Genomic DNA, 10,956 nt, shown 5'->3' with positions numbered 1-10,956 from the left:
AGGGTGGGGGGGGGGCGGGGGAGGAGCTGGTTGTCTCATGAAGAAGCAATTTCACCATCCCCATCAAGGCAAAGTAACAGTCCTGTATATATAATGGGATTTACGAGAATAATAGCACATCCCTTACCCTCCCCCACCGTCTCATTATGAAGCATTTGACTAAATTGCATGATGTACGCGCGCGTGTATACAACACTGAGCAGACACAAAAGAGCAGTCTCCGAGCATCCAGCAGCCCAAAAACAAAAAAACAAAAAAAACTGTCCTAATTGGAAAACTGCGCGAGGAGAGCAGAGCCTAAATGGAGCTGAATAAAACTGTGAGTACGAGTACAGCGAAACCTCGCGTGAGGTATTGATTGAGAAGGCTCGTAATGAAATTATATTAGACAGCTGTTTCCTCCCAGATGGCGGTGGCAGCAGGTTGATGTAAAAATCTGTTTCTTCTATGGACACAAGATGTTTTGCAGACTTGGGACGAAATGATACACTCATTTGGACACTCAAGATATTCATTCACGTGTGGCAGCCTTGGATTCTGATGATACTTTTCCTTATTGTTTACAATGTGAAATTATTGTAGCCTGTGGACAAGCTGTACATTTTACTCAAAGCTGAAAAAGCTCTGTCCTTTTTCTCGGTTTCAAAAGCCTTTTCATGGGATTCCCCCTAATGAGCTGATATAATGTGTTTAGGAGTTTATGAAGTGGAACCGCATTGATTGTCAAAGTATTGGACGGAACAGAGGAGGATTTGTAGAATGATGCGGTAGAAGTGACAATTTTTGAAGCGTCGCTGATTCATTTCCAACTGATTTACAACTGAGACATCATTTCTCTCCGAACACGCTGTTTCTCTTTATTTCACTTGATTTTTTTTTCGGAACATTCCTCCCATTCATGCCATCTATTGCATATTATACATAAGTGTGTGTATAGATATGATAACTGTGGAACCTCTGAAGTAATGCCAAACAAATGGAAGGTTTGTGATGAAAAATACTACAACAATGCGAGTCTCCCGTTGGGTATAAAGAAGAATTGATTTCCCAACTTCTTATTAGTGCACCTCAATGCCCTCACCTGCTGGGGACTTGTCTCTCTCCTCCATGGTCCTGCATTCTCTGCACAGCACGGAACCTCTGGAGACTGCACGAACCTGAAGCACACAGGTAAAAATTTTAAAAAGTAAAAAAAAAAAAAAAAAAAAATCAATGAAAGAAAATCCAAAGAATCCTGGGCAGGTCCCTCAAAAAAATCTCAATGCTTTGGATGACAGACAGACTTGATGAAAAGTGCGGATGTGCTCCCTCAGTTGACTCTCATCCTGTTCCTTGAAAGGTTTGAGACTACTCATCCGGAGGCGGATGCGGTGATCGCATCATGCTGGGTGCTGCGGTGTGCGAGCTCGGATCATCTCTCCTCTGGCGGAAGGCTCAAGGGTAGTCCTAGGTGGGGGTTGTTTATCTTTCGCCCCTTCAGTAGTACTGCATGACCCACTTCAGTCCCAGTCATTCACAAACAGAGAAGCCAGAAGAAGCCTGCACATCCAGCGTAGATGAGTATGTTCCACTCCCAGCCCTTGTGTCCTGGAGGTGAGAAAGAGGGATGCGAGGTTGAAATGTGGTGCAGGGGCTAGGGATGGTTTTTGTGGTTCAGATGTTGCTCCTGTGCTGGTTCCCACTACTCTGCTCTCTTCATTGTTTGCCGTCTGCACTGCTCACATGCCCAGGGTCCTAGTGCCTCTTCTCATATTACCCCACTACTAAGGAGGTTCTCAGCGACGGCAGTGCGGTGCAGTCTATGCCAAGCTTTACTGAGACAAGACTCCTATTTCAAATTTGTCTTACGGAAAACCGCCAAGCAAAAATGGCACAAAAAGTTCTTTATCCTCTGCATCGAACGTCTTATATTAGTGCTGCACTGGTGAGCTGAGAAAGGAGTTGAGACGTCTCAATGAACAGCGCAACTGTCTGTCTGTCTGATACCGCCCCCAGATGGCCAAGGCGGGCACACCAGAAGGAGCAGCGCATTGATGCAGTGCAATATTTAGTCATGTCAATAATGTAGGTTCTTACAAAGTACAATATTCTGGAGCGCTGTAATACCCAACAACCACTGAAAGGGGTTGCGGTGAAATTTTTTTTCAGTGCAACCCGCGAGTACAGAATCATTGCACTGCTACTCCTGTTATTGTAGTTTGAGTGATTTGAGCACTCGAAAGGAACAAGCTGCTCCCCTCTTGCATAATTCAACAGCTTGAGCACTTCACGCGATGTCTTTGCCAACTGTCCTTATTAGGCAATTAATTCACAGCACTGGCACGTTCCCTTAACTGTACATGATGAACAACAGCACTTCTGCCAGCACTTGTTTGCTAAGATGAACAGATGAGACAGCTTGGACATGATGGGAATGACCTGGAAGAGCCATTAACTATCATGAGTAGGTGGATGGCTGCAGATAAATGGATAGAACAGTATTTCCCAACCTTCACGAGGAAAAAAAAGATGGCAAGGCACACCACCATACAAAAATGCCCCACAAAGTAAATTAATGTAATGTGAGTCAGGATTGGACTGCCCGAGTGGACGAAGATGTGAAGGGAAATAATGCTTTAAGTCATTTTACATCCAGCAGAGAAGAAGAACCAAACAGATGCATCTACTGCAAAGTGGTAAATGGGCCAAGATGTTTTTTTTCCTTTTAATTTTACCAGGGTTAGCACAGAAACAGTGCTGCTATTAATCATAGCCAAGGTCAAGTATTCATGTTGACAGCAGGGAGCACCGCAAAGGTCAAGCACACCAGGGGGGATAAGACACCTTCAAATTATTAACAGATGTAACCGTCTGCTCGGCTTCGGTCACTCTGTCTTTCATCTCCCCTTTGCCACACACCAGACTCACGGCCTAGATTTAGATTTTTTTTGTGTGTCGCCTCAAGTTTCCACCTGGCCTTGTTTCTTTCTTGTTCCCAAATCTTTCCTCCTAAATTGCTTCCCGTGTCCTTGCTGCCCTATAAACGTCAGTGGAGTGACATAAGCTCAAGTTCAAATGGCCTCTTTACAGAAAGTTTCTGGTTTAACAACTTTTGGTTGCTATGTTGTGTTAGACAGTGACTTATAATATATGCCATTTTTCAAACTGAGAAATAATAGCACAATGGAATCCGCTCATGATTCTGACAGAAGGCATTCTAATTTTGACCACAGATAGCTTCCAAATACTTGTAACCTAATCAAATGCAAGAAAATAATGTGAAATACTGGCAGTGTTTAGCAAAAGTGAAGTTGGGAAACACTGGTGTGAAAGTAAAGTCAATAATTTTCAGAAAAACTATAAATTTTATGCATATTACTGAAAAGGCACCAGATTAGTCCAGTGCATTTGTATATTTTTGTTTCATTAAAAGTTTAATTCATTATTATTATGATGATGATGATGATTATTTTTATTATTTGCCCTTTTTGAAAGTCCCTTCCGGGTACAAGACTACATTTCCCAGAATGGCAAGCAACGCTGTGACGTAATTAGGAAGCGACCCTAACCTTGTGCTGTTCGTTTTACTGTACCCCAACGAAACGTTTTATTTAGCATAAGTTAATACACAATGAGCAAGTATGTCTTGCCTGTTTCTGTCTTTGGAACTGTTATTGGATGTGCCGTCTTAGTGAAGTGAGTAGCTCTTGAATGAGCACTGTTTAATAGACTGTACTGTACATAATATCATACAGTGTTTGTTGTGGCTTACTGTATATACTGTACACGTGATTTCGTCTGTTTTCCTATTAAGACAGTTATGTTCCCTCTGTCCATCAAATCAAGTCAAACACAATCTAGTCGACTAAACTTAATTGAATTGATTTTTAACACTGTGTATGTGCAATTTTATTTGGTCTTACTTTCATGAATTATATCAGAGGAAAAGGACATGATCCCAACTGGGAAAAGTGCAGTATTTCTCAAAAGGAACAACTGCTTACCAATTACCCCTGACCTTGTAATATAACTTCATTTTTTTAAATCATCTATTGATTTCCTCTCACGCTTTTCCTCAGTCTACCTGAAATCTTGATTTGACTCACTTTCACAGGAACCACGTGACTGGGGGCCGGTGTCCTAGCAAAGCCAAGCTAAATGGGAAGACTGTAATTATCACAGGGGCCAACACAGGGATCGGCAAAGAGACGGCACGGGAACTGGCCCAGAGAGGTGCGTAAACATGATGATATTTGGAATTAGAGACCAAGGCCAGCAAAAAAAATTCCACAATAATGCAATCCCCCTCTAAAAAACGAGTGTTTACAGAACCTATGACTGCTTTCCCTCACTTTTCTTCATGGTTAGGGGGTCGGATCATTATGGGATGTCGAGACATGGAGAAGTGCGAGGCGGCCGCCAAAGAAATCCGAGGTAACACGTTAAATCCTCATGTTTACGCCTGCCACCTTGACTTGGCCTCCATGAAATCCATACGTGAGTTTGCCGAGAGGATCAAAGAAAGTGAGTTCATGAAAAAAAACAAACATGTGACACAATCTTGTTTTCACCGCAGCTCCGTGCTGTAGGAAAAGGTGATACTTTCTTGAAAATAATATTTCCTTGCAGAGGAACAGCGGGTGGATGTGCTAATAAACAATGCGGGGGTCATGAGATGTCCTGCCTGGAAAACAGAGGATGGCTTTGACATGCAGTTTGGAGTTAACCACTTAGGTAAACGTGCGTGTGATTGTTTAAAATATGCCTCAAGTAGGCCTAATCTTTCTTTATGTTAAATTGAAAGGAGAAAATTCATAGATGGATGGACATGACACAGTAGCCACCCAAACGCGAGGGTGTATTCTATTTTGAATCAAAACCCACGAGAATGATTCTCCGTGAGAAATGACAAATATTTTCTTGTCTGCCTCCAGGCCACTTCTTATTGACCAATCTCCTGCTGGATCGGTTAAAAGAATCCGCCCCCAGCAGAGTGATCAACTTGGCCTCGCTCGCCCACCTTGTTGGAAAGATGGACTTTGAGGACCTGAACTGGGAAAGCAGAAAGTTTGATACCAAGCAAGCGTACTGTCAGAGCAAGCTTGCCAACGTTCTCTTCACCAGAGAGATGGCCAAGCGTTTACAAGGCAAGTTAAGTGACATGTGTGGGAGGGAGTACAGCTTTTATTGTTTTGTTCTGATTTAGATATCTACAGGGCGAGCCGAAAGTAGGAATACACTTTTAAATTACCGGTAACTTCTCTTACGTTTGTTTTTATATGTGACAGGCACAGGCGTGACCGTGAATGCTGTGCACCCTGGCGTTGTTTCCACTGAGCTTGGCAGGCACACTGGTCTGCACCAATCCCAATTCTCCAACACCGTGCTCAGTGAGTACAGCGGAATTATTATTGAAAAATGAAAAAGCATCTTCCATTTTAAATCCTTAATCCATCAAGACATCATCAAAAAAAAAAAAAAAGATTTTAGGATTATCAATAATTCAGATGAACCGCAATATTGGTCAAATTAAAAAAAAATAATCAAAATCGTCTCAAAAACCTGATGTGCTTGAAAAAAGTAAAGACATGTTTTTAAATACAAAAAAAATAAAAAATACTTTTATGGACATCTCTGATTAAAATTTGCTATTGACCAGTGTTATTTACAGTAAATTAATGTCAATATATAATTGTAATTGTAATAATTTGTTTAAATATATACAATAATTTGATTATTTAATGAGATAAATCCACCAGGACTTTTGAAAATTACAAATGCATGAGGGTGTGCAGTTGTCAGTTGCCAAGACATGGTCTCTTCTCTCCAAAATGAACACGCCAGCACCGCTCATATTTTTTTTTCTTCCATGTTTGTGTATTCATTTACAATTCAAATCAAACTGACCCGAATAAAATTGTTGGAACACGCTCCAATGTTTCTGCCTCCCTTACGCTTGCTCCCCAGGTCCCCTTTTCTCCCTGCTGGTGAAGAACCCCGAGCTGGGAGCCCAGCCCAGCATCTACCTGGCCGTGGCCGAAGAGCTGGAGGGGGTGACGGGGCGCTACTACGACGTGTTGACAGAAAAGGAGCCAGCTCCCCAGGCCATGGATGAGGAGGCTGCTCGCAGGCTGTGGGAGATCAGCAGCAAGCTGGTAGGTCTGAAGGAGGACCAAGGACAGTCCAGCAATTCCTGCCACGCCGATCTGCCAGCACTAAGTCAACAGACACATGGACAAAACCCAGGACCAGTTGTTGGAACTGTGGAGTCGTAGCGCGTCTGTTCTACTGCCTCGGCATGGCAGCGGCAAGGGACAGGGCTCAGTTGCAACTGATTTAAGTAAATACTGGATATATTTGGCCACATGCCTTTATGCTCCTATGATTCCTTCGAGCAAGTTTCTCTTAAAAATGAAATCTAACAAACAAATGAGTCATGTATAAAATGCCGACAGTGTTGGAATTAAATTATCTACAGTGCGTGCAAATCCGCACCCCTGGCACGGTTTTTGTCTCCAAAATCTCCACAAGAGATATTAATGTTATTGTTGCCTGTTAAGTGATATTCTGGGGTAGTTTTTGAAAGACACTTCATTGGGAATTTATGGTACAAGTATGCTTTTTTCTCATTAAAAGGGCAACTTTATAAATTAATATGGCATACAGTATTGGGATGCTCGTGGAAGCAGGGTTTAATTTGGGGGTGCTAGAAAAACGCCGCCTGTGAGAGCCCCCCCCCCTCCGGTAATATGTTAAACAACATCGCCATCTGGCGGTCATTGTAATGTAAATACTGGATAATTTATTAACCAACTGGTCAATAAAACAAAACGTGATATTCACGTTAAATATATTGACATAGTTATTTACAAATTACTCAATCATAGAAAAAAACGCAAACGAATACATTTGAATTTGACTGTAGTATTTGAAACATAATCCTGGAAAACGTCATTTCCCAGGATGCACCGCAGACAGCGTCTGAAAACTAGTGTCCAAGGTACAAACAACTACTCCAACTTCACAAGTAAAGGACGCGTACAAAAGCCACATTGGCCGAGTAAGCTCGATCATTTGTTTCGGAAATTGCTTTCAAAGTTCTTTTTCGGTGCTCTTGACCAATTTGTTCTTCGAAAGGTAACGAAAACACAGGCTACAGTTAGCTACATGACATTCATTGCAAAAGCACAGCATCAGATGCTAACATAAAAATTTGTTATCTCTGTACAAAAATAGCATTCTGTGCGACTGTAAATGTCCATTTGTTTTCAGATGGCCGTGCTGTCTATGTAATTGTGTGTATTTAATCTCGTAAAAATGTACAGCATTACAAAAGCAGTTCACCAGATATGTCAATAAGATTTGTTCTGTGTGTTTAGTGGTTAGTTTTCAATAACATTGCTTTTGTTACGTTGCTTCTATGTCAGATTGATTCCAGGCAGTTTGTCACAAAAGATTTTATGAACACCCTGTGTTTGATCCTTAATACTGCATTTGACAGTCCATCATCGTGTGCGTACATAAATGCATCTGTGGCATGTTTGATGAAAGCCCTTTCCATATTTCTTGACTAGGATGGCAGAGCCACAGCGAGTTTGTGATCTGCTCCCTGAAGACGTTGCTTCCGATGACTGCCTGACTTCATACACTCACATCTACAGCCCAGACTTACTCAAGTAAGACACTGCATTGGACATTCGCCGGCTGCATGTGGGTTAGAATGACCACATTTCTAAATACTAGAAGTCTGACGTGGTAGTTATGACATGAAGTGACTTTCAAGTCTATGCATTTTCAGGGATCAGGTCGCATTTATCACGGGTGGTGGATCAGGAATTGGACTACGGATTGCAGAAATCTTCATGAGGTGAGGAAACTAGTCGGCATCTTCTGTGGAATCTATAAGTAACAATACAGTGGAGTTATACGACCCTGATTGTGGAAATCCCCTCATGTTTTTATTTGTCTCTTCTTTCAGGCATGGCTGTCACACGGTGATTGCCAGCAGGAACAAAGACAAGCTCACTGAGGTTTTCATTTTTTTTTTATCTTTGCCAAGTAGTCGGTCTTGGAGAATCCGATTCGCATTTGGTGTCTCCTCCAGGCGGCGAACAAGCTGTCTGCCGTTTCGGGACGACGCTGCCTCCCGTTGTGCTTGGACGTGAGGCAGCCTGAGAGCATTTCAGCGGCTGTGGATGAGACCCTCAAAGAAATGGGCCACATCGACATCCTTGTTAACAGTAAGACAAAAAAACAAAAGTGGAAGCGGAGTCACTCTTGAGGTCTTTAAACTAAGCGACCAATTATTTAATACCATGCATGTAAATAATGTGAAAAATAAAACGTTGCAGGCATGCAGATAGACGTGGAACAAAGATCAAGTGTGACAGATTTTAGGCTTAATCATCAACTTTTGTTTTATCTTTTCATGCCAAGAGCCCTTGAGTCCACAGCACAAGATTGTGTCGCTGGGAAGACATCGTCAGCGAAAGGTCACCAACGCTTCTCTGACGTAACACAAAATAAGATTCAGTGTGTTCTGACAGATGCTGCCGGCAACTTCCTGTGTCCTGCCGCTGCTCTTTCCTTCAACGCCTTCAAGACGGTTATGGAGATCGACACCATGGGAACGTTCAACACCAGCAAAATTGTGTACGAGAAGTGGTTCAAGGTACTGTAAGTCACCACAAGAGGGCAGTAAATATCTAGATTCAAATTGCCGTTGCCATGTCAAAGGATGCAATTTAAAATGCAATTCAAATATATATTTTTATTCAGCCCTACCCAAGTCAGCACACATCACACGTACAAGGCAGATTGCATCCAAGCAAAATTGCATGAGCAGTTCATTTATTTTGAGAGCCTGATTTGTTTTTTTTAATTTTCAGGATCACGGAGGCAACATTGTCAACATCTCTGCAACACTTGGATACAAGGGACAAGCGCTGCAGGTGCACGCTGGATCTGCCAAGGCTGCAAATGGTAAGATTTGTTTATAATTGACAACTTTAAGACTCTTAACACTCTTCTACATTTTCTCTTATTCCTAGATGCCATGACCAAGCATTTGGCTGTGGAGTGGGGACCCAGTGGGGTGAGAGTGAATGCTGTGGCCCCTGGTCCTATCTCTGGCACAGAGGGCTTCCGCAGACTGGGTAAAAAAAAAAAGAATTGCATTATTCTGTACAAACTTAAAATACAATTTCACCCCCCCCCAAACAAAAAAAAAGATTTCCGATTTTAATCAATGTTTATTTAAAAAGAAAAACTGTCCTGAATTTTCAGTTGTCTCTTCATTAAAATAACAGTGGTATAAAACACTTTCTTTTTTCTCTAAGGTGGTCCGAGAGGGGAGGCCGCTGGTCTGTTCCAGTCCATTCCTTTGCAGCGATCAGGCAACAAGACCGAGATGGCCCACTGCACACTTTTCTTAGCCAGCCGGGCCTCGTCCTACGTGACCGGAGCCATCCTGGTGGCGGATGGCGGATCTTGGCTGACCTCAGCTAACGACGCCTCCAAGCTGATGGGTATAGCCTCCTCTAAATCCGCTAAACTCTGAGCAGGGGTTCTCCTGTTTTCCTCCTGTCCCAGGTGTGGAGGTGTAGCTTTTCAAATGATAGTGTAGAAAATGGAAAACCATTTCGTTTTGTTTTTTTTTTTCAGTGCTTTCCATTTTAAAAGTCCTTTACGTCCTTTTTTAAGCCAAGGCATGCATTGTCATTGAAAAAAAAATGTCACTGTATTTCCGTCATGATTGCTACACGGGTTAATTATACCTTCTGACGTCGAGTGGAAAAACATTAAATTTTTCTGTCTGTCACTCTATGTCGCTGTCAAAGAAACATGAACAAAGATACACTCTTTGGACCGATTTAATGTAATTTTTCGCGGCATACCCGATGATGACTGCTGGCAGACTAATGTGCCACAGCACAGTGGTTGGGAATCGCTGATACGTGTTTTTTTTTTTTTTTAACAAATTGCTTCACTGTCAGACAGAAAATAATTTATATTTCTTTTCCTTTTTTTCCAGGTTATTGGTCATCTGAAAAGAGAGACAAATAAAAATGAGCAAAACAGTAACAAAGCTGCAGTGCTGTGACACTGTTTCAGGCTACAGAATTGGAGACTGATACATTTAAGTATATATATCTCATATTGCCAGAGTTGTACCACAAATAAGCATATTTTCCAAGAAATGACATGAACAATATTTTATCCAACTGGAATATGGAGATGTCACATATTCAATACGACTGCCAACGTTTGTGATACAGGACCATGTAGTTTTAATCCTGTGTTGTTATATTCTGCATTTCATGTACATTTGTCCTCACATTCCATTTTGTGATGATCAGTCACTTAGTAAAACTTTTATTATATTTAATATTGGATCCTTTGTGGAGTCATTTCCTGAATTTTCCATCATGATCCAGTCTCTCTGGGTGCTAAATTCAGTGTTTATCATCAGCTGTTACTTAATTGTTTGAAAAATGTTAATTTTAATTACTACACATGATGTATCTTTGTTCATCTAATCTATGCCAGTGACGTATAGTGACTGGCCGAACAATTAAATACTCTTTCACGAAATGGCTGAAATTACAATTGACCTGTGTAGCGACAAGCCACATGTTGCCTTTCATACAACAGATACCGTGTTAAGCTTTATGGTCAACTAAAGGCGGCCCAGATTTCAATTTGTGAGTAAATGGGGACGAGCTCGTCATCATTTTGGTATATATAATTTGTATGACATTTTAATTTCTAATGTAAAATATGTGCCTTGGCTGAGTAAAGGTTGGGAATCACTTTTAATTTGGAAGACTTTAAAAAGTACAACATCCACGCACTGTCATCCATTCGGAGAATCAGTATTGGTTTGCGCCAGGTGGGGGCGCTGTAAAACTACAATTAAAAAAAATGTATGTACCTTATGCATTTTTTGTGTCCTATGACTTGGTGGATTTGGTCGTG

General features: G+C 41.6%; 3 protein-coding genes across 7 annotated transcripts in view; 2 read left to right on the top strand and 1 right to left on the bottom strand.

Moving 5' to 3' along the window:
- The window catches only part of sbk1 (SH3 domain binding kinase 1), an 11,396-nt gene extending 10,125 nt beyond the window's left edge, over window positions 1-1,271 (bottom strand). Inside the window, exon 1 of the mRNA XM_019887830.1 lies at window positions 1,082-1,271. Coding sequence (XP_019743389.1) covers window positions 1,082-1,119 — 38 coding nt within the window. The 5' untranslated portion in view covers window positions 1,120-1,271. The remainder of the gene's footprint in view (window positions 1-1,081) is intronic.
- Window positions 1,272-3,534: 2,263 nt separating this feature from the next.
- LOC109526512 (retinol dehydrogenase 13) lies at window positions 3,535-6,276 on the top strand. Its single transcript, XM_019887832.1, has 7 exons — window positions 3,535-3,675; window positions 4,094-4,212; window positions 4,348-4,503; window positions 4,609-4,713; window positions 4,914-5,126; window positions 5,268-5,369; window positions 5,947-6,276. Exons 1-7 carry the CDS (start codon window positions 3,611-3,613, stop codon window positions 6,252-6,254), a joined length of 1,068 nt encoding a protein of 355 aa, XP_019743391.1. The 5' UTR covers window positions 3,535-3,610; the 3' UTR covers window positions 6,255-6,276.
- Window positions 6,043-10,916, top strand: decr2 (2,4-dienoyl CoA reductase 2, peroxisomal). Of its 5 annotated transcripts, none has more exons than XM_019887833.1 (10): window positions 6,043-6,134; window positions 7,554-7,655; window positions 7,778-7,846; window positions 7,958-8,009; window positions 8,084-8,219; window positions 8,526-8,650; window positions 8,868-8,961; window positions 9,030-9,134; window positions 9,318-9,506; window positions 10,013-10,916. In XM_019887833.1, exons 1-10 carry the CDS (start codon window positions 6,091-6,093, stop codon window positions 10,042-10,044), a joined length of 948 nt encoding a protein of 315 aa, XP_019743392.1. In that variant the 5' UTR covers window positions 6,043-6,090; the 3' UTR covers window positions 10,045-10,916. The 5 variants fall into 5 exon arrangements, with proteins under 5 accessions (XP_019743392.1, XP_019743396.1, XP_019743395.1 ...); XM_019887837.1 differs by lacking the exon at window positions 6,043-6,134 and adding an exon at window positions 6,248-6,319; XM_019887836.1 differs by lacking the exon at window positions 6,043-6,134 and adding an exon at window positions 6,924-6,979.
- Window positions 10,917-10,956: the final 40 nt, after the last annotated feature.

This window comes from Hippocampus comes, unplaced genomic scaffold, assembly GCF_001891065.2.
Source record: "Hippocampus comes isolate QL1 unplaced genomic scaffold, H_comes_QL1_v1.1 scaffold416, whole genome shotgun sequence".
Classification (NCBI taxonomy): domain Eukaryota; kingdom Metazoa; phylum Chordata; class Actinopteri; order Syngnathiformes; family Syngnathidae; genus Hippocampus; species Hippocampus comes.
The sequence above is the reverse complement of the archived record's forward strand: the minus strand, read 5'-3'. Positions and strand labels throughout refer to the sequence as shown.